Source organism: Wolffia australiana, chromosome 3 (genome assembly GCF_029677425.1).
Source record: "Wolffia australiana isolate 7733 chromosome 3, ASM2967742v1".
NCBI lineage: Eukaryota > Viridiplantae > Streptophyta > Magnoliopsida > Alismatales > Araceae > Wolffia > Wolffia australiana.
The window spans coordinates 21,708,266-21,736,006 of NC_135837.1; the positions used below are offsets into that span (position 1 = coordinate 21,708,266).

The 27,741-nt window shown below is 43.3% G+C and overlaps 1 protein-coding gene and 1 long non-coding RNA gene across 3 annotated transcripts; both read right to left on the minus strand.

Annotated features, from left to right (window-relative positions):
• Window positions 1-1,221: 1,221 nt before the first annotated feature.
• PANK2 (pantothenate kinase 2) lies at window positions 1,222-27,110 on the minus strand. Of its 2 annotated transcripts, none has more exons than XM_078573080.1 (22): window positions 26,756-27,110; window positions 24,981-25,193; window positions 24,681-24,739; window positions 24,112-24,228; window positions 16,621-16,740; window positions 16,434-16,528; window positions 16,272-16,365; window positions 14,041-14,172; window positions 13,580-13,692; window positions 13,308-13,500; window positions 12,748-12,941; window positions 12,573-12,617; window positions 11,653-11,701; window positions 4,044-4,126; window positions 3,690-3,806; window positions 3,557-3,620; window positions 3,347-3,493; window positions 3,107-3,253; window positions 2,970-3,053; window positions 1,756-1,950; window positions 1,618-1,689; window positions 1,222-1,555 (listed from the first exon to the last, which is right to left on the minus strand). In XM_078573080.1, exons 1-22 carry the CDS (start codon window positions 27,051-27,053, stop codon window positions 1,469-1,471), a joined length of 2,718 nt encoding a protein of 905 aa, XP_078429206.1. In that variant the 5' UTR covers window positions 27,054-27,110; the 3' UTR covers window positions 1,222-1,468. The 2 variants fall into 2 exon arrangements, with proteins under 2 accessions (XP_078429206.1, XP_078429205.1); XM_078573079.1 differs by having other exon boundaries at window positions 12,748-12,959.
• Window positions 20,475-22,718, minus strand: LOC144701302 (uncharacterized). Its single transcript, XR_013580985.1, has 2 exons — window positions 21,072-22,718; window positions 20,475-20,730 (listed from the first exon to the last, which is right to left on the minus strand). It is a non-coding gene; the product is annotated as an uncharacterized LOC144701302 (long non-coding RNA).
• Window positions 27,111-27,741: the final 631 nt, after the last annotated feature.

Here is a 27,741-nt window from a genome sequence, read left to right on the forward strand (position 1 = left end):
TTTCTTTAAAAGTTCCTTTGAACTAGAGGTCTTTCTCTCCAATCTCTCTCTCTCTCTCTCTCTCTCTCTCTCTCTCTCTCTCCCTCCCTCTCGCTCTCACTCTCCCTCCTGGAGTTAGTGCTCTCTAAACGGTGATGATGGGGGGACATGACGAGGTGTAGGACTACGCCTCTGGTGTTTTCCTAGTATTGGCTCATTGAGCATTCTCACTATATGTGCATTTGTTCACATACAGGTACGCTTCTGCAAGTGTTTATGCCCAACGTGTTGAAATCATTTAAGGATTACCGAGAGACGGAAGCAAGACTCTAATGGTCAAAGAAAACAAGGGAATTTATTGGCCCAGGCCAGGTCCTCACCGCATCATATTTTACATGTACTTTCTAGATGCTATTTTTTACATGAGTGTTTTCCAAACGTATCATACTTATGCAAATTTTTGTTCGTCTTCTTCCACATAGGACAATGTCAGATTATAAAAACAAACTGATATCCGGATCTCCAATGTTATATCTGCCACAGGTTCCAATATATGATATCTGGATGTTAGTGTCTGATATCCATTGCCATCATCTGCCACCGCCCCGACCCCTTTAGTATCTGTCCCAATATTTGATAACAGCACCTAAAAATCATCTCAATTTAATTTGGATAACAGATATTGGATTGTCTGATATCAGATATTGGATGGGCAAACACTGCTTGAAAATGGAGAAATATCCGCTGGGACAGTCCCAAGTTCAGAATGCGGGGATTAAAAGATTCAAAATTTCACCCAAATTTGAGCTATCCAGAAATTATGGGGGATTTAAAAATACCGCCTCTCCCTCTTTCTCTTGTTTGCTACTCTCCGCTATAGTGCAGGACGTGGACGGGACGGTTTTTTCATCCCAGGACGAAAAACTGTCCCGTCCGCGAGTTTGGACAAAAATCAGGATGGAAATTCATCCCGAGACCTCCGGACGGGACGGTTTTCGTCCGGATGGAATGATAAGCTGTCCTGTCTAGAGGTCTCGGATGAAAAAACCATTCCATCCTCATCCCTGCACTGATTCCGGATGTCGAACGGGACGATCTTTGTCCCGTCCCATCCATCATCCACATCCCGGACAATCCATAACTATATTCTCAGCTCTCTATCTCGCCGGCTCACTCTCTCTCTCTCTCTCCCCCTCACTCTTCTCTCTATCTTTCTCTCACACACTCGCACACACATATCTCTTTCTCTTGTGCATAAATTCACATCGCACTTGGCACCACACCTCATAATTTTACCCCAAGTGGGGCGATAATTTGGGCCGCACCGCACCACCTCTGCTCATCGGTTCACTTCTGCACACTGAATTATTCCTTTTCCGCAAGGTCACTACTAGATCTTCACTAGCAGAGATCTTCTGATCTCCACCATCGTGTTCCTCAAGATCAGGCCCTGCAAATATCATCCTCTCCTCCTCATGGGTGTCTACACTCAGGCGGGTTCAAAGCGGCAGACGCAGTCGTAGATGTTTCCCTGGACGAGCTTCTCTGCCAGGCGCTGGTTCTTCACCATGGCAAGCTGAAGAAGAAAGGTGAGAAACAAACACCCGCAACGAGGGAAGGCGCAAGAGACCAGCTCACCTTAAGAGCGTCACAGCTGAACCTTGCATTGAAGTTGGTGTGGAGGGCCCTCCCCATCCCCTCCAGAATAACCTGAGAAACCTGCCAATTAAATCACATCGTCCCAAAGAGGAAGCCAGTGATTTGAGCCGCACGCACCAGGTCCGCGCCTTTCCCGGCCTCGGCTAGCTCGGAGCTGACCTGGCGGAGGTCCAGGCACGGGCTGCCGCAGCCGTTCTCCACCACCATCAACCGCGCCGACGCCGGCTTCTCCCGCCACGCCATCTCCCCGTTCGTCATCGCGTCCAGCAGCAGCCCCCCCGCTTCCGCCGCCCTCCGCAGCACGTCGCAGTTCTGCATGCCCAAACCATGACGTCAGCGTTAAAGAGATAAAATGGGGGGACGGTAATTTCATCCATGATCGAAAACACTGTCCCGTCTCGGAGTTCGTACGATTGACGGGACGAAGAATAGTCTGCCCATCCCCAGATGGGATGATTGTTTCGTCCATGGAAGGAATAACCATACTGTCCGTATAGTTCAGGGACGCAGACGGGACGATTTTTTCCTCCTGGGAGGAAAAAATCGTCGTGTCCAAGGATATGGATGAAATTCGGATAAAAATTCGTCCCGGGGACCTCCGGGCTGGGACGGTTTTCGTCCCATGGGACGAACAAACCATTTGTCCGGAGGTCTCGGATGATGAACGGCAAATGTAGACGGAAAACTGCCGGATTCACATTCAACGGTTGAGATATAGCCACGTGGCCTCGCTATGACAATTTGCATCAAAGTCCCTGTATTTTTTTGCACGTGCAAACTGACGCCGCTCAGAAATAATTGTACATATGTCTATTTGGATTCTCTCACTAAAAAACCTAGAAAAATCTATATTAATATATTAAAAATATCAAACGTTTCTTTTTTCCCGGGACGAGGGATGGGACAGTTTTTTCCCCGGACGGGACAAAAATTCATCCCAGGAGGACTGGACGGGTTGGTGTTCGTACCGTCGGACGAAAATTCGTCCTGTCCTTCGTCCCTACACTGAATCCGGACGTCGGACGGGACGGAGTTCGTCCCGTCTCATCCATGTCCGGGACAATCCAGAACTATAACTGCCTGCCGCCTTGGACGGTTTCTGCATCAAGCTGAGCTTGAGAGCTCCAGCTGGAATTAGACACATGCTTTGCCACGTGTCAAAGTCCAAGCGGCCTAATGCATTGCTTCGTCTCGGAGGCGGGACTAGACTAAAACATCTTGGATGGGACGGGAAGTGGACAAAAATACTAGGGATGGGACGAACTCTGGACGGGACGATTGGGACTAACTTCTAAAAATTGTGATATAGGGGAGCGACTTGAGGAGCTCACCTTGGCGGCCTCGGCCACGATCTCGGGGAGCTCGTGGGCGGTGACGTCATTCAAGGCCGGGAGAGAGTTGCCCACCAGAACCACCTGCGAGTGACGTCATTCTCTGATTTTCACGAATGGCAGTTTAGTAATATCACCTCGGTTCCGCGTCTCAGGAGCTCCCTTGCAAGAGGCAGCATGCCGAGGACCACGTCAGCGCCCGAGTTGTCCACGAAGAGCAGCGCCCGCCGGTACGGCTTATCGCTCGCCAGCATCCTCCTCTTGAACGTATCGAAGTCGTCTACCTGCGCGAACCCAAAAAAATTGAAAAAAAAAAGACGGGTTATTTATTTATTTATTTTTTTGATTTTTTTATTTTGTTGGGAGAAGGGACTTGCCCGCCAAGGACGATGCATTTTCTTGCGGCTCATACGGTAAATCTCGATGATGGTTCCCTTGTGGTAAAGCTCAACGCACGCACGTGACCCCCAGTCGAAGATATTGGCCGCCAGAACGCCTTCGATGAGCGCGAGCAGCCTCTCCTCCTGCGCACGTGCGCGGTCAACGGGCTTGCCCGCGGCAGGAGAAATTTGACGTGGAATTCTCACCTCGTTCATTCTATCGAGCTCCATTAGAAGATCATGCAGGACCGCCAGCGACGCCTCGTTTTCCCTGGGATTTCTCATCCATTTAAATGTTTTTTATGGGATTTCCGGAATTTACGATTTTCGGAGATTTTACCTTTTTTTGATGCTGATGTAAGCGTCCTTGAACTGAAACTCCCTCAGGCATTCCTCCCTCAGCTCCAGCAGGTTAGCTAGGCCTAACTTTCCGTAGGCCGCGGGTTCTTCCATCAACCTTCACGAGAAGAAGAAATAAATAAATAATTCTTTCCGAAAGAAATTAGCTCGTCCAGATCAAAGGATAAGGGTGTCATTCGGTGGGACCCGCCGAGACGAAGTTGAATCTTTTTTGATGAAAAAAAGTTTATTCATTCTCTTAAACCTTTCTGAATTCATATTTTATAATTAATTTGGATTAAAATGTTTGGGCAATTAGATCATAGTTGGTTGCTAAAATTTTGAAGTTGAGTACCTGGTCAAATGGGCAGAGAAGGCTCGCGCAAAGGCGTCACCCCTTCTATGGGCATCTTCTGTTCTACCTTCACTTGCAACAGCCTGCATAAAGACCCAACATGTCTTAGCCAAAGGATTAAGGGTTGAGAATGAATAGACCAGGCGCCAAAAAATAAACCAAACCAAGGGGAAAAAGATGCACCGGATGTAATATCAAACCAAACAGTGAATGTATCTCGAGTTTTTGAGATTCTGAGCATGAGCATCTTTGAACCAGCGTTTTCGACCCCAAATGATGTTTGTATCATTAGAAACAGAAGCTCTGGTTTTGGATGCAGTTTGTAAAAACAAAATTTAATGTTCGGGGTTTGGTGAGTGCCCAAATCTGGGGTCGAGGGCTGGCTCGTACACGTATACCGTGCTCACACGCACATGTATACACCCTCACATGCATGACGCACGAGCTCACTCGAGCGCATGTGATATCATATCACGCACGTGCGTAACACATACACACGGTTGGATGCGCTTATGGTTAATTAATATAATATTGAATAAAACCGTAGCTCTTATTGTTTATATCATATTAATTTCTTTCTTTCCACTCCTCCAGGCCACATAACTTCATCCGAATGTTTCAAAAGTCAAAGTCAGAGAAAACAACATCAATATCACAAGGGCATAGCAAGTTAGCAACCATCCAGGGTTTTCACAGGGAATCAATCTGCCCTGAACTTAATCAGTAAAGATGAACAGAAAGTATTTCCAATAGGGAAAAGACATGACCCGCAAAAAGGTTATGATACACATCTAGAGTTGACATCTGTTGGGCTACTTTGGGAAAAGAGATGAAAAGGCGGAGACGAGAGAGATGGAAAAGAAGGTATAGGAGGGAATGAGTGAGTGAAGAGAATGCATGGAGTCGGGAAGTTGATAAAAATAAAGTCCAAACGCGATGAACTCAGGAGGTCTCTATCCTTAATAAGTAATATTAATCCTACGAGGGAGATTAAAACAATTACCTGATACGTTCTTCTCAACAATGTACCAAAGATGAGCCAAGAAAAGAGGCAGGTCCATGTCAGCACGCAGAGAGTAAGTGAGGCACATGAGCATATAAGTAGGACGGGACGAGAGACAGAAGACATATTTTTCAAGAAGTGGTTAGCTCCCATTCTTGCAATATGGGCAGAGGCAGGAGAGTAGGAGTCTGAATCCAGAGGGAAGGATCTCTTGATCCTTATGATTCTGATCTCTCTCTCTCTCTCTCTCTCTTGTTCTAGTACAATAATAGGCCATTCTGATTCTGGAGAATGAAGGAACGGCATGGACTTTCATTATTGCAAAGCCTCTATTTCCCTGTCTTTCAGGTAGCACTCAGGTAAAGAACTGGACACCCCAGGTAAAATTATCACCACATTACTCCTTAGATTGTTTTCGTAATTTTGTATCGTATCTCATTGAAAGCAGAGTTGGAATCATTCTGATAAGGTGTTATCGTCAGAAATGCAAGGAAGCACATCCAGGCCCACCAGATGGGACCCATCTGACCATTGGGCCAGAACCAACCTAGAGGCCCACTATCTACCTTCTTTTTATCTGCTTTTCTTATTTTGGATGCTATAAGTACCTAGTAAGGATGATTGGGTTTTGGAGGAACTCAATCAGCGGTTTTGATCTCCCATCTCCTGAGTTGTATCTGGATGGGAGACGGCCCGCTGCATCTGTCAGGGTGAAGACTGCCCTCTATCTTCATCTCTCTTCCAATATCAATCTCTATCCCAAGAAGTTCTTGCATGGGAACCTATCACATAGGAAAGAATGAATCTTTCGCTCGTTGCATCTTTCATTGTAATTAGGTGTCTACTTATTCTGAACCATACTGGCACAATCCTATACCTCCAAGGGTATCTTTGCCACTTTATCCCATTAGGGGCACTTTGGTCATTCATATCTAAGGTGCATTCCCTTCGAATAGAGTAGCTCTCTCTTAAGGAGTAAAACAAACATGAGGAATTTAGAGTATTTTTATAACGTAATAATTCTTGGACAGTAGTGTCCCTCATTCTTCCTCCCCCTCTAAGATCGCCGTTGCTCCCTCAATCAATGGATGCAAGATTCTATTACAAACCATCTTTGATTGTTTATGATCCTGGATTGTGATACGATTCTTGAGTCCTTACCAGCGTGTATTCTAGTAATTTACTCTGATCGGGTATTTACAACTCTCCCTTCTCTATTTTCTCTTTAATAGTGGTAGCTAGTATTCGCCTATCCAGAGGCCTATATTGTATCGATATCTGTATGGCTGCAGAACTGGAAATCGAAAGAGAGGAAGTCTGATATCCGCCAAGACCAATATCTGATAACAGATAACAATATTGGATATCGGTGGCTACCATACCGATATCTTATATTGACCTGTCCCAAGATAGGCATGCGCCTTCGTTTGTGGGGTTGCAAGATGATATGGGATATCATTTTTTGACATCCAAATTAATCATTTAAATATTTTTTCTTATTTTACGGGTCATTAAATGTAAAATGGTCTAAGAAGGAATCCAATTAAATTAATTGATACGCCCATAGACTGAGGACATGTAAAAGTGGATGACTTTGACCATCCTAGAAACAAGGCAAGAACAGGTCTATGTGCAGGTTCTGGGATACTACGCATTTGTGACAAAGCTTTAATTGGATAATAAAACAATGTATAGAGCACTGTTTTTTAAAATTTTTCCATGTGGTACAAATATTGGAATCTGATATCTGGTACCATCATCTGCCACCATCCTGACCCCTCGGCATCTGTCATCATATTCGATATCTGTCCGATATCCAATATCGGCATCTGAAATCATCTGGATTTCACCTGCATACGGATATCACATTGTCCGATATTGGATATCATATGGTCTGACATCAGATATCCAGATGGCTGAATGCCAGTGGTGGCGTCTCCTTAGGAGAGTAGCCAAAAAGAATGAACAGAAGTTGGAGAATTGGGTCCCTGACCAATCCTACCTTCATCTACTCCCCCCAGCATCCTGGTCCCTTCCCCCTTCGACCTTCCAGCAATCACCTGCCTCATTGCAATTGCCTCACCGGAATTTCAGCCAGCTCCCTCTGTATCAACCCCCTCCTTTATCTCAGATCATTACCTCTATCACTCTCTCATATCCCTCTTTCGCCAAGAGGAACTCTGGGGTTCCAATCATTTTATAACAGGGGAAAAAAGATGGGGAACATAACACAAAGAAAAAGAAAAGATAAAATAGGATTCTCCAGTTCCACAAAAGTCCAAACACCTTCACTTCCATCTAGAATGCACTCTCCCATCAAGACTCAATCCAGAATGATTATCATTTTCCTGCTTGTAGAGCTGCAGCAGGGTCAATTCTATGCGTGACATGAAGAGCACAGTCTCACATGAAAAGACAGATATCCAATGCTGCCTTTTGAAGGCTTGCAACATATTTTCTCCTGTAATTTATATTCATACCCTGTCTTCTCACATTTGTGAAGTTGCAATTATGAAGCAAATACCATGAAAAACAGCTAGGCAGTAATCTTCCCCCCATTGGATCCGATACCAGTATTTATAAAAAGAAGAGGAATCCTTTCCCGGGAATACAAAAAGTTTTATTTGAATCACACCCTTTTTTCTCTTCTCCATCTGCTGATCTCACCAGGACCTGTCAACAAAACTGGGAGCTACAAGAGCCAACCAATTGGAACATGACTTTCAAAAAGATAAGTTCATACAAAGAAATTACCAGATCCAAGAAGTTTGCAGGATGAGTTCATTCAGGAGTGATCACAGCTGTGACATGGCTAGAGCCCGAGAGAGCCAACCGTTCCATAGGGGAAGGCAGATAATTTGGCTTTCTTATCTACTTATCGAATTCTTTTCCACAACTCTCTCTAACTTCCTTGCGTGAACTATCTTCTCTGCCTCTTTCAATATTTATTTCTCTTTCTCTACTCCTGTGGAGATCATTTCAGTACAATTCCCCTTCGATTTGACTCTCACTATTGATACATCTATTGGAGGCATACAACTTCACATGAAGAAAATGCTGCCGTCTGGTAAAAAGGGATAACGAGTTCAATGTGGCAATGTCCCACATAGTAATAGAGCCAGGGTTTGGATGAAAATCTCAAGATCAACATACTGGTGAGTACTGTAACACCCATTGGGCAAAGCCTATGTAAGCAATGGAGTTATAGAAATTGTAACAGGCCATACAAGATTTGTAAAGGGCACTGATTGTTGTAGGAGTTGGTCAACAAAGTTTCATAATACCAGAATCCTCAGAGGGTGAGCACTCTGAAGTACTTGTAGGGAGGAGTTGCACTATTACTAATAGTTTTTGCATAGCTTTTGCACTAAGATTGTATCACATCAATAAAAGGGAATTTTTCTCTTTTTTTCAGGCAGGTGTTTCCTTGGAGAGATGCTATTTCATCGACCAAAGATTGGATAGTAAAAACTATTGATCATGTAAAATTTTCTGGTACAACCTGACCAAGGACCTACAACAACCAAAAGAAGTGACCACATAAGGGTTGAAAAAGGAGAAACTACTTCGGAATACGGGGTAGCTTTGGACAAGACTTGAAAGGGGACAATGGCCAGGAGGTGTAAAAATGCCTGTGGGCTCCGCCCTGATTATACGTTGGAAGCTCTCTCTCTATCCTTCTTGTGGAGATCCACATTTTAATTGAGAGAGGTTGTTCAATGAAGTCAGCTCGCGTCAATCACGAAAGCACCTCAAGGTTTCGAAGGCACGGGCAGGTAGTCTGGAACAACAATGGTAAAGTTTCAAAGGTGAGTTACTACCTAATATTTACTGAAAAGCGAAGTGTGAAAGAAAATCTAGGAACTGACGACCAAAATGAGATTCTTGCGTGATAATGGTGGATCGTCAAAGGTTCTAGAGGTGAGGGATAAAATCCCCATTGCCTCCAATGACTATTTTATGTAATTGACATTTCCTCTCAAATAGTGCAGACCTTTGGAGGTTTTTTCCCCTCTCCTCCCCTCTCAACAGCTGTGTCCCTTCCCCTCTCTAGCCCTCCTTAGCCTCCTTGCAAAAGATCTTTTCTGCAAGTCCGGCGAATGCACCTCCCAGCATTCCTTCTGCCTACCACCTCTATCCCTGTTTTTTATCTCCGCCACTTTCCTTGGACGTCTCTGGGAGGATTTAATACAAGACAATGTTGTGTTTTCTTGAAGGATTTCAAGGAGGGTTGTATGATTTCAGACAACCTAATGGCTTCTGAGGAAATTGAGTAATATGATTCCAGAAAAAAAATTGGATTATCAGGGTTGTGCTAGAGTTGGAGCTCCATGACCTTTGAGATAGAGTTGTGCTAGAGGAGTCAAGGAATGCTTCACCAGATCATTATTTAAATAAGGTAAGTTTTCAACAATATGCCCTCGATGATTAGAACCTTCCAGATAGAACTGTCTTTCAGGAGTTAAAAAATGCTTGCTAATTTGGAATGTTAATTGTTTAAGCATTTAATAATGTGCCTCTAGTCCAATGTTGTTTAGCAAGGAGGGTTGCAGGATCCAAGAAGCAGAAGAGGCCAAGGATACGCCTGCATTGTCCCTGCAGAGGACATAAATGTATGAGTGCCAGGCCCGGAGGATCTACTGTATCACGTCCTACAGCTGCATGAAATCCACATGTACCAACAAGGGGGATAATGTCTTCTCCATGGACACAGTGGTGACTATTTACAGAGGGAGCCAAGACATCCTTTATCAATAACCCAACTCATTGGGGCCCACTTCTCCAAAAAAAGGCAGGGCGAGAAAACTGGAGAAGACAGTCACATAATGAGAAAACCCCTGAAAAATATTAGCACCATTCTGTAAGAAAAAATCTTGCGGTATAGCAAGGGAAAGTGAGGAGCTCCTTGAGAGCAAGAAAAATACCCATTCCCAACACAAGCAGTAGTTGTACCACAGGAGGGCAAACAAAAACATTTGAAGGAAAGTGAATTTTCATCCTCCTATGAAATATGATTCCAACATAACGGCTGCTTGAGTTGGGCATGATTGAATTTTTGCCTAGTCTGAGAGCTATTTGCCTTCCCGTGAAACATTACAATACCTTTTCCATGTCTAATCACCTTACTGTTTGTGGTATTTGTCAGGGGATTTCACATCATCTGACCCTATTTATTACTTTTCCCATCCACCAACCTGTTTCTGAAATGGGCCTCAGTTAATTGGGTTTTATGCCAGGACAGCTCTTAGCTACCCGTATAAATAAGTAGCAAAGACCATGAAAACAACGTTATTCCCCTGCTCCTTTGCACAGTTGTGACGCAGCATCAAGACCTGCCATATATCGCCTCCAACCTCCACACTCTCACCTTCGTATCCTGTACAATCACTTCTCGGGAACATAGGAGAATATTCTCTATGGACATCGCCTGTGTGGCTCCTTGGATCCCGCATTACTCCCACCAACAAAAGACTGCTAATCTTGAGCATTATGGGCACATCTCTAAAGATTTATCCAATTTACGTCCTGGTCAAGGTCAAGTTTGTCAAAGTACAAGGAATCAAGGTCGAGCAATGAGCCAGGGGACTGCTCGGTTTGGTCAAGCCCATATGATCCAAAACTAGAGTTCCACTCTTTCTTAAAAAATGGAGTAAGAGTTTCGTTTCAAATTGGCAACAGATGTAAAAGTGGGTTCGATCTTCAGCTCGAGAAGTTGAATTGTTTGCTTTACAATGACTTTTTTAGTAAAATACTGAGCTTCCCCCCAAGGGGATATGAGGCTGATATATTCCACAACCCTTTTGAAGCATGAAGAAGCAAATCATGTGGAATTCGATAGGGATATAGCACATCTTATCTACACCCATTTTTAGTCATAAGAATAGCATGCAGACATCTATGCTAAATGGGTCCATGGTCCACTGCGGCAGAAACTCATTATCAACCAGGTAACAGAGGACATCCACCCACTTGCTTTAGGGTGAGTGTCAGATATCACTTCTTTTATTGTATTTATGTCTAAACCATTTCTTCGTACAGTTCCAAAATTTCCCTTATGAGACTTGTAAAATGGGCTTGACCACCTTACATTGGACCTATTTTTTGTAAAAAGCTTACATTGTATCTGACACCAAGATGTATAAAAGGGGGAACACTCTAGCAAAATATAAGTAATTTCATATTATTTGATCCTTTCTGTCTTCCCTTTTCCAACAGTAACTTCAAAAGAATCAAGTGTTGCTCTTTGTCAAAGGAGATAGAGGAGCTCGATCAGGCACTACCCATCAAAGATGCCGGATACATGCATTCTACCAAAAAAAATGGTAAGTTTCTTTCTTTTCATAACAAAATAATGACCATCAGAAATAAAGAACAAAACATAGCACGTTCTTGAACACTAGTATTTTACTTCAGAACTAACGCATGAACTATTTTCGAATTTCATAGTAGTTGAAGAGAGTGAAACAGGGGTTGTATTTTGAACACTAAAATGTTAATATCATAATGAGATTAAAACCTCGAAACAATAAATTTACAGGCAAGAATTTAGCAGACTAGTGGCCTCTGTACTTCAGAAGGTCCCTTATTGATGGCAATGGATCTAACCTTATCAACAAGGTCTGGCAAATGTTCCGATAGCACAGTCAACCAGTACCTATACAAGAGCATGGAGAATGAACAGATCAACCATTTATAGATTACTGTAAACTAAAGAAGAAAAATAAATTCACATCCGCATTCATAATAGAGCAAAGCTGGATGCATTTGATATCTCAATGTTGTTTCCCTCAGTACAGATAGCACACAATCAAGTGAAGTTCAAGAATCCTACAATTCCATATTTTCAACTAGGGATAAGCTTTAATCACCACATGAAAGTTGATAAGATCTTTTGGTGGACTTATCATAAATAAGGCAAAGGATTTTGCGTGGGTTCACTGGATTGTGCCTGGATCACCATTGGACATGGGCCAGCCAAAGGGCCAATAGGTTCTCTCTCTCTCTCTCATTTTGGCTATAAGTTGCCCGCAAGAAAAATTTGGATTTGCTTAAGAAGTACTTGGTGGTGGTTTCTACATCTTCCAGGCTGCACCCAGCCAGGAGATAACCTGCTGTATCCAGCAGGATGAAGATCTCACCATTACCTTCTGCTCGTATTTCTCTCTGGCCGGGTTACCTTGGAAAATCCTATCACATGTCTTCCCCATCCTAAACCTATAACCCTCAAAGTCCCTGGGGAAAGTCAACAATACAGGCATCCAAAAAACGGAATACTTAATTTTTTTTTTTGAAGGATACAATGAAATAGCTGCCTCCAGGTATTTGATTTAAGAAATCAAAACCATGCTAGAGAAAATAATCTAAGCTGGTAAACTTCTATAGGCCCAGAGGTATGTATTTCATTCAATCCACAAATCACACATGCCTGACATGTAGACCTCTACTTTATCATGTTTTCATTTATTTTCCTCTGATTACAGATATTCCATAATGTGTTTTCTTTGTAAAGAAGGAAATGAACTTACTCCAGTTCCCCAGGCTCTGATAGATCGATGGTATTTGGTTCATACCTGCAGTTAAGAGAAATGTCAAGTACCAATAGAAAAATCAAAATTGGAAGAACATCTGTGGAACCAGACCCCATCAATTCCAATGTTAGGATAATGCCAACGGAATAAGATAAAAAGATAGATTGATTACATCTTTGGATCAGCCAACAGTGGGAACACTTCAAGAGTAGGATCTAGATGGAGCACTCCAACATTTAGCGCAGCACTAGCATCTGATCGTAGAGCTTCCCCTCTAGATGAAGGTCGTTCAAAGCCTCCCAAGCCAGTGGTTCCAGATGGTGACATAGGGACAGGAGCGAAAATTTCAGGTCCCTTCTGTACAAACTTCTCCATCCACGAAATCTTTAAAGAAAATCACATTCCCCATCGATACAGAGAAAAACTAATCAGATATGAATTATTCAAATCTCCAAAAAAACCAAAAATCTTAGTTCGTCTGTTTTATTTTTAAATTGAACAAAAAATCCTACATTAGGTACCGAAAAATTTAAATATCTAGAAAAAAAACTTTATAACATTCCATAGAATTATCGTTCATAATGACTGAAATAACCACAAATGACATGTGTATTTGTTAGACCCATAGATCACTGATGAGTGAACTGCACATTCACTTCAAGAGTATTTAGAGTGTCCGGCAGAGAAAACATGAGGAACTTATGCAGGATGTTGAAGTTACTATTTTCATACCTTTTCATTGAGGTCCTGGAGAGGCGGGCCATGAATTTTTCCTCCCACGTATGGAGCACCCATGGGAAAGCGCTCAACCAATTGATGAACCATCAGATCATCAAGGCCATGCATCTCATAGCTCATAAATGCACCCAAAACTCCAAGAAACCCTTCATGTCGCAGAAACATTGCTTGCGCCTGTCCTTTAGACCTGGAGAAACAGATTTATCGGCTGATAATATCCTTACAAAATCCAATGAAACATACATTTATAAGTGAAGAATATTTACCAGAAATGCACTGCAAAGGATATTGTGTCCATTGTGTAAGCATGACCACGAATAAAGAATCCACCAAAGAAGATCTTTTTGAGTCCATAACGGAGTGCATTAAGATATGCTATCTGCACCAGTGTTCTCCATTAAATTAAATTAGCCTTCAATAAACAAAATAAAATTAAGACTCTTCAAAACTTAAGGCTTGTACATGGCAATTGAATGAGATAGAACAGTATTTCCCATGCTCTATAATGTCAAAATGCTTAATAATTCTCAAATCGTGAAAGGATAACAATTCAGAAGACAATCTTCTTCAAAAAAAAAAATCAGAAAACACGTCACCAATGGCACACCAATAGATGTGAATTTCCTATATGAGGTAACAAATCTCTGGTATGTCATTAGTGCAAAAGGCAATGCACTAGGAAAGAGCAATCTCGTGAAATCAAGATATTAATATCTTAAAAACATACTTGGCCAATATTGTAGGAAATCATTCTCAACAGGGAGAGTGAAATATCTTCAGGTCTATAGTCGGACAGCTCCTTGTTTGCAGTTATTGCCTTTCCGAAACTTGATGCGATTGTTAAGGCAGAAAGACCAATCTGAAACCATTAAAATTTCAATTCACAGAAAAAAGGATGACTGAGGTTATTCCAACTAAAAAACTTTAGTGGGGATTTTCCAAAATTTCAAAGAGATCATGACCATGTCAAGGAAGTTTATTATACATTTATAAATCGAGGGAAAGATACACGTAAATATGAAAAGTACTATGTCATATAAAATATTATTACTGCTAATTTCTCGATAGAAAAGATAGGTTTTACTGTCCATTCTTTCAACATTGATATACCCATGGACAAGATTTTTTTGAAAAAAGTGGAGGAAAGTCACCTGAGATCGGTGGTCCTCCCTATATGATTAATAAAGAGAAAGTTATAAATAGCCTAAACACAAAGGGTCCCCACACCATACATTCACGGCTCCCAATCTGAGGATAAGTTCTCCACATGATGCACTATGCTGACCAGCAACGTCTCTTATCCTTTGAAGACGACCTGGTTGTGGTGCTGCCATATGGCTCACAGCAAACAACCATCCCCATTCCTCTCCGCCCCTGGGTACCCCATCCCCTAGTGAGTCCGAAGACTCCTCTGTAGAGACAGTCACCCTTGTCAAAGATTGGCTGGCCCACACTACCTCAGCAAGCATGCATTCAAAGAAAACAAGGGAACAGTCTTCTTCACCCTCCGTGCACATAACACACTCTGTCGGGGATTCCGAAAGCCATCTCTTCCTGATGGTTTGCATCACCAATCTTTGTCTAAGGAGCAGCCACCCAAATAGCCGCATTTAAAAGGGATCTTTACCTTCCACACAACTTGGCTTGCGTTATTGATCGATGGTTCCTCTTCTGCTTGTCTTTGTCTGATTTGTACATATGCACCTTGACGGAGAAGGGTTTGCCCATACAGTCCCTGCTGCATCTATGACCCATGGATGAGATGAATCATTAACTCTCTGCCCATTTCTATCACATGAATTAACCTGTCTTCCTTTGAGAGGACGGCAGATCATCAATTGTAGTATTATCACTTTTCTTCAGTAAGCTTTTTCCCAGAATTTGAGAAGTCTTAGGGTATCTATGCGACTATTACACACATGAAGCTGCCATCTAAAAGGTCTACGGACACAAAGGCTTCAAAAGTTCCACCAATCATGACACTCAATGGAATGCATAAGTAGCACACATTTGTCTGCTTTCAGTGCTAGAGTTCAGCTCCATCATAGGAATCATCTATATGCCATAATTATAATAATATAGCTCAATCAGCTTTTTGATGACAGTGGTTTCTCTGCAACCAACTCCTAACTAATGCAACAAAGTCACTAACTGTGACGAAAGAACAGCCAATGGAGGAAAAGGCACAGATTTAGCAACTGAAAAAAAATTTGTTTTGCATGCAACTTGAGAACAGCAACTGTGGGGAGAATTTGTCTCATAAAAGCACAAAGCAAATCGCGACCTACGTAGAATTAAAATCTCAATTTTTTTAGTTTTATTTCATTTACTAGGACAACCTAAGTATGAAATAATATCTCTCATTTAACTTTAAAATAATACTACTGATAAACTCTACTATAAGAAATACCAAAGGAGGAAAGCAAGAACTGGTCAACGGTCCATTGACCAGTTCAAATGAATAGAAAGGAGGGAAGGGCGAGGTGCCGCGCCCCTATAAATAAAAGGGCTACCAGGTTGAAGTCCAACTCGGTTACAACTCGGTTATATGTATGTTGAGCTACAACTCAGTTCTCTTGAGGTCCGAGTCGACGCTCGGAGGTCGAAAAGGGGAGAGGCAGGGAATCGTTAGCCGCTGCCAATCGGGAGGGAGGAGCTTCGCCGACGAGAGGAGGAGCCACCGGGGATCGTGAAGGAGCTTCTACACCTGGGAGCCGTCAAGATCCATTTCAGTGGTTTTCAACATTTTCAAGATACATTTCATCTTCTTGGAAAACTCTTGCAAAATATTGATATTCAGTTGGTTCATATTGCATTTCGATACCACGGGAGTATCAACTACCCACTGATGCCAGCAGTATCTGTTGAACCCTAAAGAGTACACAGCATTGCACCAAAAGTTATGAATTGAATGCCATTTTTGGTAATAGTTATTGATTAAATCCTCTAAAGATATACCTTGGCATAATCCATGCCACCATAAATATCTCCAACTAGCATGTCAACATTACTGTTGTCCCCTCTCTGACTCAGCTCCAACAACTCATCAAAACTGAAATCAGAAACAACCTTACTATTTTTGATAAAATGTAATAAAATTAATATCGCCTAAAAAATTACCTCTTGCATTTTGTCAAGAGCCTTCCCAAGCCCCAATAGGTGCCACCTCCAACGTTTGTCCCACTAACTCGCTCAAATTTTCCCTCGCCATCCACCTAGTTCACATTAAGAAGCAAAACTTGTCAGTATCAACTGAATCATAACTGATCAGTGTATTAATCTGAGAGATAACCTGACATTCAATTACCTTAATCATACTAACACCTGAGCCAATATTTACTAGGAGATAAGGAAAGAGATCGTTTTGATCAATCTGAACAAATTCCTTTCGGCCCTCCATGTGGGTAAAAGCCTCATGACGAATTGCCTGGATATAAATAGAAGTCAAAAGTGTTTTCCATATATATTGTAGCCAGAAAAAGAAAAATAAATTCACCATATAAATAAAGAGATTGTCAAAAGTGTTTTCCCTCAATCTCATTTTGGGAAAGATGGGAAACTATGATCCGCTTTTTTCACGGATATCTCTACCAAAACTTGATTCATTCTGACAATAGTTAGCCAAAACACTTTTACCTGGATAATTCAGTTAAAACTCTCTGTGAACAGAAAAACAACACACACACTCTCCAAAGGAAAGATACAAGTATTTATAGGGATAACCCTAATAGGGTTATATTAGGGAATAGCATGCAGATAACATAAAATACGCAATGTCCACACTCCCCCTCAAGCTGGGGCGTGGATGTTTTCCACACCCAGCTTGACACAGAGTTCCTCAAACCTCGGGGCATGAAGCCCTTTGGTGAAGATGTCCGCAAGCTGATCTGCTGACGGTACATATGGCATACAGAATTTTCCCGACTCCAGCTTCTCTTTAATGAAATGTCAATCGATTTCGATGTGCTTCGTGCGATCATGCTGGACAGGATCATGAGCGATGCTTATAGCTGATTTGTTGTCACAGAACAGCTGAACAGGAGAAGGAACTGGACACCGTAGCTCACTGAGGAGCTGGGTGATCCAAAGTGCTTCACAAAGGCCATGCGCTAATGCACGGAACTCAGCTTCAGCACTGGATCGAGAGACCACCGTCTGCTTCTTGCTCCTCCAAGTAATAAGATTACCTCCCAAGAAGGTGCAGTACCCGGAGGTAGACCGGCGATCAACCACCGAACCTGCATAATCCGCATCGGTATATACCTCGAGTCGAAGACCACTATGACGGCGGAACAGAAGTCCACGGCCAATCGTCCCCTTCAAATAACGGAGAAGGCGATGAGCAGCATGTAGATGGCTCATTCGAGGATTTTGCATAAATTGACTAAGTACACCCACTGAGTACGCGATGTCGGGGCGAGTGTGAGTGAGATAAAGCAGTCTTCCCACCAGTCTGCGATACTGTCCGGGCTCAGCAAGAGTTTCATTTTCATCAACACCAAGTCGATGATTTGCATCAATTGGAGTCGAGATAGGCTTGGAGTCCTCCTTGCCAAGCTCAGAAAGAAGGTCCATCATGTACTTACGCTGACAGATGAAAATTCCACTGGACGAGTAAGCCACTTCAATCCCAAGGAAATACCGTAACGGACCAAGATGACGAATAGCAATCTCCGAGGAAAAATAAGCAGCCAGCTGGGCGATAGTTTCCTTATCATCACCCGTAATAATAATGTCATCCACGTAGACAAGAAGGATAGCAACTCCCCCTGATGTGGAATGACGGTAGAAGAGAGTGTTGTCGCCATTACACTGGCGATATCCATGGGTCTGCATGGCCATAGTGAACCGGCCAAACCAAGCACGAGGAGATTGCTTCAAGCTGTATAAAGCTTTCTTCAAGCGGCAGACAACCGAACTCGAGGTTGAGGGAACTAATGAGGCATACCCAGGAGGTAGAGCCATATAGATCTCCTCAGTCAAGGCACCATGAAGAAAAGCATTCTTGACATCGTACTGTTGCAAGGTCCAGCCACGGTCGGCAGCCAAGGCCAAGAGAATTCGGACAGTATTCATCTTAGCCACATGAGCAAACGTTTCTTGATAATCAATGCCATATTTCTGTGTAAAACCCTGCGCCACAACACGAGCCTTGTGCCGTTCAATGGAGCCATCAGAATGCTGCTTCACAGCATAAACCCAACTACTGCCAACCAAGTGCTTGCAAGGTGGAAGCGAAACCAGATCCCATGTATCATTGAGAGCGAGTGCGTGAAGCTCCTCCTCCATAGCCCGACGCCAATGAGGAAGCGATAGGGCAACGTCCACCGTCTTCGGAAGGGAGATGGAGTCAAGGGAGGTGTGAAGAGCATGGAAGGATGGGGAGAGACGATGGGAGGATACGAAAGCGGTTAAGGGATATAAGGGCGAGGGGCGAGTAGAAGAGACGAGGGCTAAGGGAGAATGTTCTGGAGTAGTGGAGGAGGAGGAGGGTAAAGGAGGAGTGGAAGTGGCATGAGATTTGCGACGAGCGAGTGTGAGACTGATGAGATTATCTTATACTAACCATGGACCCAAAGCCATGTAATGTGTAATAGATTAACCTAGGGGAATAATAAAATTACTAACTCCTATAGTAGACTGCAAATGGACCCTCTGCAGGCCCATTAGCAGCCCAGTAATGGTCCCTTAAGGACCATTACTGGCCCACAAAGAAACCTAGACTGGTTCCTTAGTGCAGGTCCTTTAGGGGCGGAGATATCAGGCCCATTAGTGGGCCTGATATTGTCTGGGCCTGTTCCAGACAGGCCCAGCATCCAACGGTTATTTTTATAACCGTTGGACAGGCCCTCCAACGGTCCCTTTTAAAAAGAGGACCGTTGGAAGCCTACTTGTAAAACAAGTAAGCTTACTTGTTTTACAAGTAAGCCCCCTAACTTTACTTTCTGAAGGACTTTTTTGATAAAAAAATATATGTATAAAAAGGGGAACTCTGGTGAAGCAAAGATGATCCTTTTGGCCCCAATCTTGTGCACTCTCTCTCTCTCTACTTTCTCTCTCTACTTTCTCTCTCCTCCGAATTTCCACAGTTCTACAGAGACCATACCGTTTTTCAGGAGGGCATTGGTGTCGAGGGAAAGGAGCACGAGGAGGAAGAGATAGGTCGGAGGAGGGATCCCCGGGGTGAGTGGATGGGGCTAAAGGAACATCCTCGGGGGGATTAAGCGGAGAAGCCGAAGAGGGAGCAGGAACAGAGGATGACAGATCCACGGTGGGAGCTGGAGGTTCACCTTCAGACGGGACTGGCAAGGAAGGAGGGTTTTGGGGAGGGGGCCGAAGGAGCGGGGGAAAAATAAGAAATTCAAGAGGATCCGACGGTGGGATTAAGGAAGTGGAGTCGGGAGAAGAAGAAGAAGAAGGATAATACGGAGTGAATTCGTCGAAGGTGGCATCCTTGGTAACAATGAAGCGACGAGAGGGCGGATGATAACACCGATAGCCCTTTTGGGTGGGAGAGTAGCCGACGAAGACACATTGGAGAGCACGAGGAGCGAGTTTGTTACGACCAAGAGCATTATTAGGGACAAAACAAACACACCCAAAAACACGTGGGAGAAGATTGGTGCGAAGGGAAAGAGTTGGAAAGGATTGCTGGAGACGGTCAATGGGAGTAGAATGAGCAAGCGCCCGAGACGGGAGACGATTGAGGAGATGAATGGCGGTAAGACAGGCTTCGCCCCAGAAATAATTGGGCACATGCATATGAAATAGAAGACTGCGAGTGGTATCAAAAATGTGACGGAATTTGCGTTCGGCAACACCATTCTGCTGGGGGGTGTATGGGCAAGTGGTTTCATGGATAATGCCTTTAAGTTGAAAGAACGTGGTTAACGTAGAATTGACATAGTCTCTAGCATTGTCGGAGCGGAAGCGACGAATGGGAGTAGAGAATTGGGTGTGGATAAGAGAGTAGAACTGAAGGATCATAAGGGATATGTCGGATTTATGTTTTAATAGATAGGCCCACGTGAAGCGAGTGGCATCATCAATAAAAATGCATAACCACCGAGCTCCAGAGGCGCTGTGGACAGGAGCTGGTCCCCATACATCGGTATGAATAAGAGAGAATGGAGTGAGAGTGAGAAGAAGAGATAGGATACGTCGTACGATGATGTTTAGAAATTCGACAAGCGTCACAAACAAAGCGATCAACAGAATGACCGTGAAAGAGTTTAGGAAATAAATGGTAAAGAGTGTGAATAGATGGGTGGCCAAGACGTCGATGGAGAAGCCACAAACATTCATGGGACGCCGAAAGGGAAACAGCGGCAGCAGCAACAGAGTGAGAAGACGACGGGGGTCGAACAAGGTAGAGGCCCTCATGCTCCTCAGCAATGGATATCGTCCTCCCCGACACCTTATCACGGTAAAAACAGGTATTAGGGGTGAAGGTAATGGCCTGGTTTAGATCACGAGCAAGACTGGATAAAGAGAGAAGATGGTGAGCCAGGCGAGGAACATGAAGGACTTTAGGAAGATGCAAAGTATGTGAAAGAGCGACACGTCCAATTCCGGCGACAGTGAGGAGATCACCAGATGCAGTTTTGACTTTGGAAAAACCAGAAACAGGTTCATAGGTCAAGAAATGGCGAGGATTGGGTGTCATGTGAGCAGTGGCACCCGAGTCAAGAAGCCAGGTTGAGGATGAAGTAGAATGCCGAGAGGATGACAAGGGAATAGGAAGAACGGTGGACGTACCTGCGTGGGCTAAGGAACACGAGCCCACGACGGGTGGATCAAGCAACCGCCAGAGACGTTCCATTTCCTCAGGGGTGAAGCTCGAAGGTGAGGCGTTGGTTGGTAGAAGACCATACGGCATAGGTACTTGACCAGGCTGGGGCACTTGGCTCGCAGAAGATGCGACAGTAGCAAGATTGCTTTGTTGCAGTCTCTTTCGTTGAAGCTTAATGTTAGATCATGAGCCCAAGAAGCAAGATGAAACAACTAACTAAGTGGGCCTAAGGCCATTGTAATCATATAAAAAAGACCAAGATAAATGCAGGAAAAGGGCAGGCCCAAATCCCATTAAGGGTCCACGTAAGGCCCACTAAGGGCCCAATAGTGGGCCCGATTAGGGTTTAATATTGGGTCCCTATGGGCCCAATATTAAACCCACTAAAGGTGGATATTAGGTCATTAAATGACCCAATAAATCCATCCTGTCCAACGGCTATAAATTTATAGCCGTTGGACAGGCCCTTCTAACAGCCATATTTTTAAAAATATATGGCCGTTAGAAGGGGTCTGGTCACCTCCCTAGTATGGTCACCTCCCTCCCTTTGATTCTTCATTGTAAAGCTATAAATAAGGGGTCTTTTTCTGATCTAAAAAATGATCTTTTTTGGCCCCTAATTTGTGTGTAGTTTTTCCTCCCTCTCTCCACTCTCTCACTCCCTCTCTACTTTCTCTCTCTTCTTTCTCTCTTTATCTCCTCCCCACTGATTTCTCACTTAAAACATGTCTCCTTCGAGTGACCTCGCTTCTTGCAGTAATTGCAGAAGAGCGAAGGGTCATTTTTAGGAGAGTCCTCAGTCCGAGTGGGAACACCACCGCCAGTGGAAGTAGGTGTCATCGGAGGTCGAGTAGAGGTGGACGACTGGACAGCAAGTGCCGAACCCGTGGTTTGAGTTTGCCGGAAACGGGATTCTTCAATCCGAGCACTACGGAGCGCATCTTTGAAAGTAAGCTCTTTCTCCCGGTGAATAAGTTGAGCACGGAGAGATTCATACTCTGGGTTAAGTCCCATAAGGAATTGGAAGACCCGGAGCTGAAGAGTGTACTTTCGGTCCATAGAATGAGGATCAGGTGGCATGTAATGATCGATCTCATTCCATAAGGACATAAGCTCGGTGCTATACTCCCATAATAGATCTGTCCCCTTGGCGCAAGTTGGCAGCCCGATGCACGAGCTCATACAACGTGGCGATGTTATGCTTCTTGGAGTGACTTTCAAGAGCAGCTTCCCACACTGCCCGAGCCGACTCGAGAGACAAGAATTCGCCCTTAATGGTGGGCGAAATACTATCGAGTAGCCAACGGTGAACAACCCCTTCAACATCCAGCCAGTCATAGTACTTGGAATCTGTCCTGGGTGGTCCATCTTCAAGCAAATGACGCATCAGACGACCTTTGAGAGTAATCTGAACGTACTGGCGCCATTGGAGCAAATTGAAGCCAGTAAACACCCCATCTGGAGGCATCTTGGGCAGAGAAAATGGTCCAGAGGTATTAGACCAATTCCCCAGCTCAGGAGACGACCCTGGGGCAGGAGGCGACCAGACAGAACTGGCTGGTGTCACATCTGAGGCCTGTGCTTCGACAGTCTCAGGGGTCTCCATGCTCATCGCAAAGCAAAGTCTGAACACGACCACAGCAGGAGACCACTGAGAAGACCACAAGTGGAGAGGATTAAGGAAGTGGAGTCGACTCCCGAAGACAGTCAAGGGTAGACCGTCGAGGAAGGTGAGACTCCCGAAGAGAGAAGTCGCACGAGGAAATCCCGAAACAAGTCTTGCGCACGGAAATATTCCAGGCGAAGACGATAAGTTGCCGACACAAGTCTTGCGATGAGAAAGAAGCTGCCGATGCCGAAAAATAAAGAACCCGCTGATGCGGAGCGTCCGCGTACCGAGCTGCTCTAAAGAAGCCGCCAGGAGTCGATGCGGAAGGTGAAAAAGGCCGTGGAAGGTGAAGAAGCCGCCGGAAGCCGCTGGGAGTCCGATGGCATAAGAGGATCCGGCGATCCGACGGTGCAGACGGTGGAGGAAGAAGCTCCGGCGGTGGAATAGGTAGCTCAACCCAGGTCGAATCTAGGTTTGGAGCTCTGATACCATGTGAACAGAAAAACAACACACACACTCTCCAAAGGAAAGATACAAGTATTTATAGGGATAACCCTAATAGGGTTATATTAGGGAATAACATGCAGATAACATAAAATACGCAATGTCCACACTCTCAAAGGCTGATTACAATTGGAAAGATTGATAGAAAAAAAATTAACTGAGATCTAGATGCCAGAATTCTCCAGAGATTTATTTCCAGCTTTCACAGGCCACATAAATGATATGCCAATGATTAAATCAATTGTTGGCAAAGACACCTCTTTTCACGGGATTTTTACAGTTATACCCTAAAACTTGTAATTGTGTATATGTCCTTGTCTTATGCCTTTTTCTTTCATTCTCCTCTGGAATCTTCTCTCTCATGGCGACCTAAAGCTCCTGGTGCTGCTTCGGCTTCTGCAAAGACTCTCTCTTCCTGATTCACTATTTTACATTCCTTTGCCAATATATGCTCAAATGATCACAGAAGCTATCTGAAGAACTGCCAAGACTTTTCTCAGGGTTTTACTCCTTAAGCAACTTCAACGATTGTGGTGATATCATTCCACCCCCCTTTGTTCATGATCTCCAGTATGTTCATGAGTGTGCTTCCAACTTAATTTTTTTTAAAAATGAACTTCTTTGCCTAATAATATTCATACTTGAAAAATTAATAAAAATTAACAATGCATACGGATTATGCAGTCTTACTTTGATCTTGTTTTGCATGAAAATTACAAACCCGGTAACCTTCAACTCATCCACATAAATCACCAGATTGATGAGAAATTTGAAATTCTTTTGATTATTCGCAAATGGGAAACAAACTAAGCTAAGAACTTGCCATACATCTCTGATTGCAGAGCATAGTGAAGAAGAGTATAATCTATTATAATTTTCAAGGAAGCACAAACCTTAAGCAAGAAATTTGCTCCAGAGACTAGGCAACCCATCTCATCCTCCTTATCAAGACTAATTCCAAGGCACTCTTTAAATACATCAGCGAATTTAAAAGCTCCTCCACCAGTTGCCTTGTAAATAAAATCAAAAGGAATTATACCATCATGTAAATATAACGAAGTTATATATGTTTTTAGTTCTAGAACACGGAGCTAATCATCGAAACAGTAAAACCAAACATTTGAAATTATGCCATGTTTTCATCACAGAAAAAAATTAATGAGCTTTTACACATGCAGTTTAACTTGAAAGGAAGAAAAGTAGTGTCAAAAATATCTTAACATTGAATAGATGGCCTAGCCGGTGTGCCATGGACCGACTGTTACTTAGCATTGAATAATAAAACTGTTCGGCTTAAATTCTATTAAACAGAAATCTCACTATTAATTATATTCACAGATGCCAATGAAGACAGAAAAAGTATAAAGGACACTGTCAAGGTAAAGTAGCGTCAAAGAAGGATCTCTCATGATTTTTACCTTTTCGTAGAATTAGAACAAGGATAAATTCAAATATTTTGTACCTTAATTATTATGTTATCATCTTGACGACTCCCAGAACGCCAAGATGGTGAATCTACACCTGATAAGAAATGCTGTCAGAGACTTAAAAATTACCAATTCTGCAAACAAAGAGCAACCTCCAAAGATGGATAGAACTAACATATAAACACTGCTAGTTTGATGCTGTAGCTATTTAATAAAGTATCTAGGAATGCAGTTGCTACGTCACAAAATAAAACTTCAGGTAAATTCAAATATTTACCTAAAGTTTCAAAACGGATTAACAAATAGCTCAGAATACAAGAAAGGTTAAAACTCACTTCCACGATGAAGTTGCTTTGATGCTATAAAATCGATGCACTCATTGAGCTTTCCTGTCTCAAACTTCACAAAGTGGAGCCTCCCACCCAGAACAGGAAACCTCCTTCCCAGACCATTTGAAAATCTAGCCCTCTGCTTGGCGATACTTTTCCTCTTGTCATCTGATGGGGATTCCTCATGTCTCGAGAAGTAAACCAACTTTATGAGAGATCCTGGCAGATAAAATGAAAAATTGAATCTGTAGGCATGGAACCATAGGTTTTGACGATTTATTGGAAATTGAAATAAAAATATAATGAATTACATGTGAATCTGAAAAGCTACGCAAGAACCGGTCTGATAAGTGAACAATATGACTCCATTAAAAAATGCAGAATGAAACAGCTTATGATTAAATATAGATCTACCAGCTTATGCCATTCTTTAATGATTCACATGAAAAAGTTTACGTCGATAATTTTATTCTATAACCATATTGATGGACAAGAAATGCTGAGTCTGACCTACAAAGTTATAAAAATAATCTTGGGACAATAATAAACTCGCTCAAGGTGTTTACTCAAAGTGACGTCTCAGGACTTGAATATAATCTTGTCTGCGGGTTCAAGGAATATTTACGACAACACATACTTGCGTTTGTCACCGTGGACAACAAAGATATATTATTACAGGCCTTGCCAAACAGTTAAATATCTAGCATAGATCTGCTACATGGATCGGAATCTCTAGAGATTAAGTCATAGCCATGGGCTACAGCTTATCCACTGAAAGATGGCCTACCATCTTGTCTCAAAACTCATGGCTTAAATCAGGTATAACCCGTAAATTGTCTGTTATATGGTAAAAAGAGGACAAGAATCACGTCCAAACTGGAGCAGAAACGATAGTTTGCAGCCTGGAGACACAACTTAGCGAGGAACTCGAAATTGATCATGTTGAATATTTATATTTATCCAGAAGAGCAGCTCTCCGTTACCCTCGTTGATTCTCATCTCAAACAAAATGCTCCACAGTAGGATCTATATCCAGAATTTCAAGGCCGCAAATGTTGCATAATATCTCCTTGAAATTAAGCTAGTGGGTTATTTAAACGGAACAAGAAAAACGTTACGTTCTCTTTATGAGATCAAGTTGGCAAGAGAACAGCATTGTGGCGTTGCCCACAAAATTAATTATAACTTCCCCAACTTCAGAATTCCAAATCCTACAGAACCGACTACTGCCGCGGCGCAAAGTACTGAAACCTTCACAGAGTGGCTAAACGATCACACAAACCATCGTAAAATAGCATCGTACTTTTGTCCACAAACTTTATGATATTTTTCAGAACTCAAACTCTTACACAGCCGACTATCTGCCGCGACGCAAAGTACTGAGACTTTCACAAAGTGGCTAAACGACATTACAAACCATCGTTGAATATGATCGTACTTTTGTCCAAAAATTTTATGATAAGTTTCAGAACTCAAACTCTTACACAGCAGACTAAACTGCAGTGGCCAAAGTACTGCGACATCAAAGTGGAGGAAGACTATAAACAAGCATTGAAGCTTCGTCCACAAAAAAAACACTAAACCTAACAGAACCGACAAAAACGGCGGCGATACAAGTGTAGAAAGATCGTAGAACAGAATCGTAGCTTCTTTGTCCGCAAAATTAACTACAAACTTCCTGACTTCCGAACTTGAAAGCTCAAAGAACCGAAAAATCCGCGACAATGCAAAAGGACTGAGACATTCAACAGAAACGGAGGAGAAATCTAGCAAGGACGAACCGCCGATGTCAACGGCGAGATGCGAGATATCATCAGACTGATTCGGCAGAAGAATCGTCGGATTCCGCTCCTCGAAATTCCCCTGGATCGCCGCGCCGCTGAGGTCCAGCTGCGGCCGAGATCCGGACCTGTGCATGATCACCGCCGAACTACCAGACGCCGAGGCGGTTTGCGGACTGCGATCCGTTTCTTCCCCATCCAATTCCTTTATATACCTCCCAGCCTCCCCTGTACCGGTCCCGTCGGCGCTGTCCTCCGATTTAGTGCTGCAGTTTGAATCGCCTGCTCCTGATGCCATTGAATTCTCCAACCTCTCCCAATTCCCAACAACCCCCAACACTTGTCTCCCAATCTCTGCTCTCCGCAGCTAACTAAATACCGAATTCTGTCGGTTCTATTCAGGGTTTTCTACAATATAAAATCTGTCCGGGCGAATAAAGTGATAACTGCAGGTTTAGTGTTGGGACGCAGACGGGAAGATTTTTTCGTCCGAGGACGAAAAAAGCGTTCCATCCGCGAGATTGGACGAAAACCGGGATGGAAATTCGTCCCGGAACGAAACAATCGTCGCGTCTGCGAGATTATACGAAAACTGAGATGGGAATATGTACCGGAACGAAAAAATTGTCCCATCCGCAAGATTGCATGAAAGCGGGATGGAAATTCGTCCTGGGACGAAAAAATCGTCCCGTCCATCATATTGGACGAAAATCGGGACGAAAATTTATCCTGGAACGAAAAAATTGGCCCATTCGCGAGATTAGACGAAAATCGTGATGGGAATTCGTCCTGGAACGAAAAAATTGTCTCGTCCGCGAGATTAGAGGAAAACTGGGACAGAAGTTCATCCTGGAACAAAAAATGTCCCGTCAGCGAGATTGGAAGAAAACCGGGACGAAAATTCATCCCGGAACGAAAAAATCGTCCCGTTCGTGAGATTGGAATACCGGGACGGAAATTTGTCCTAGGACAAAACAATCGTCCCA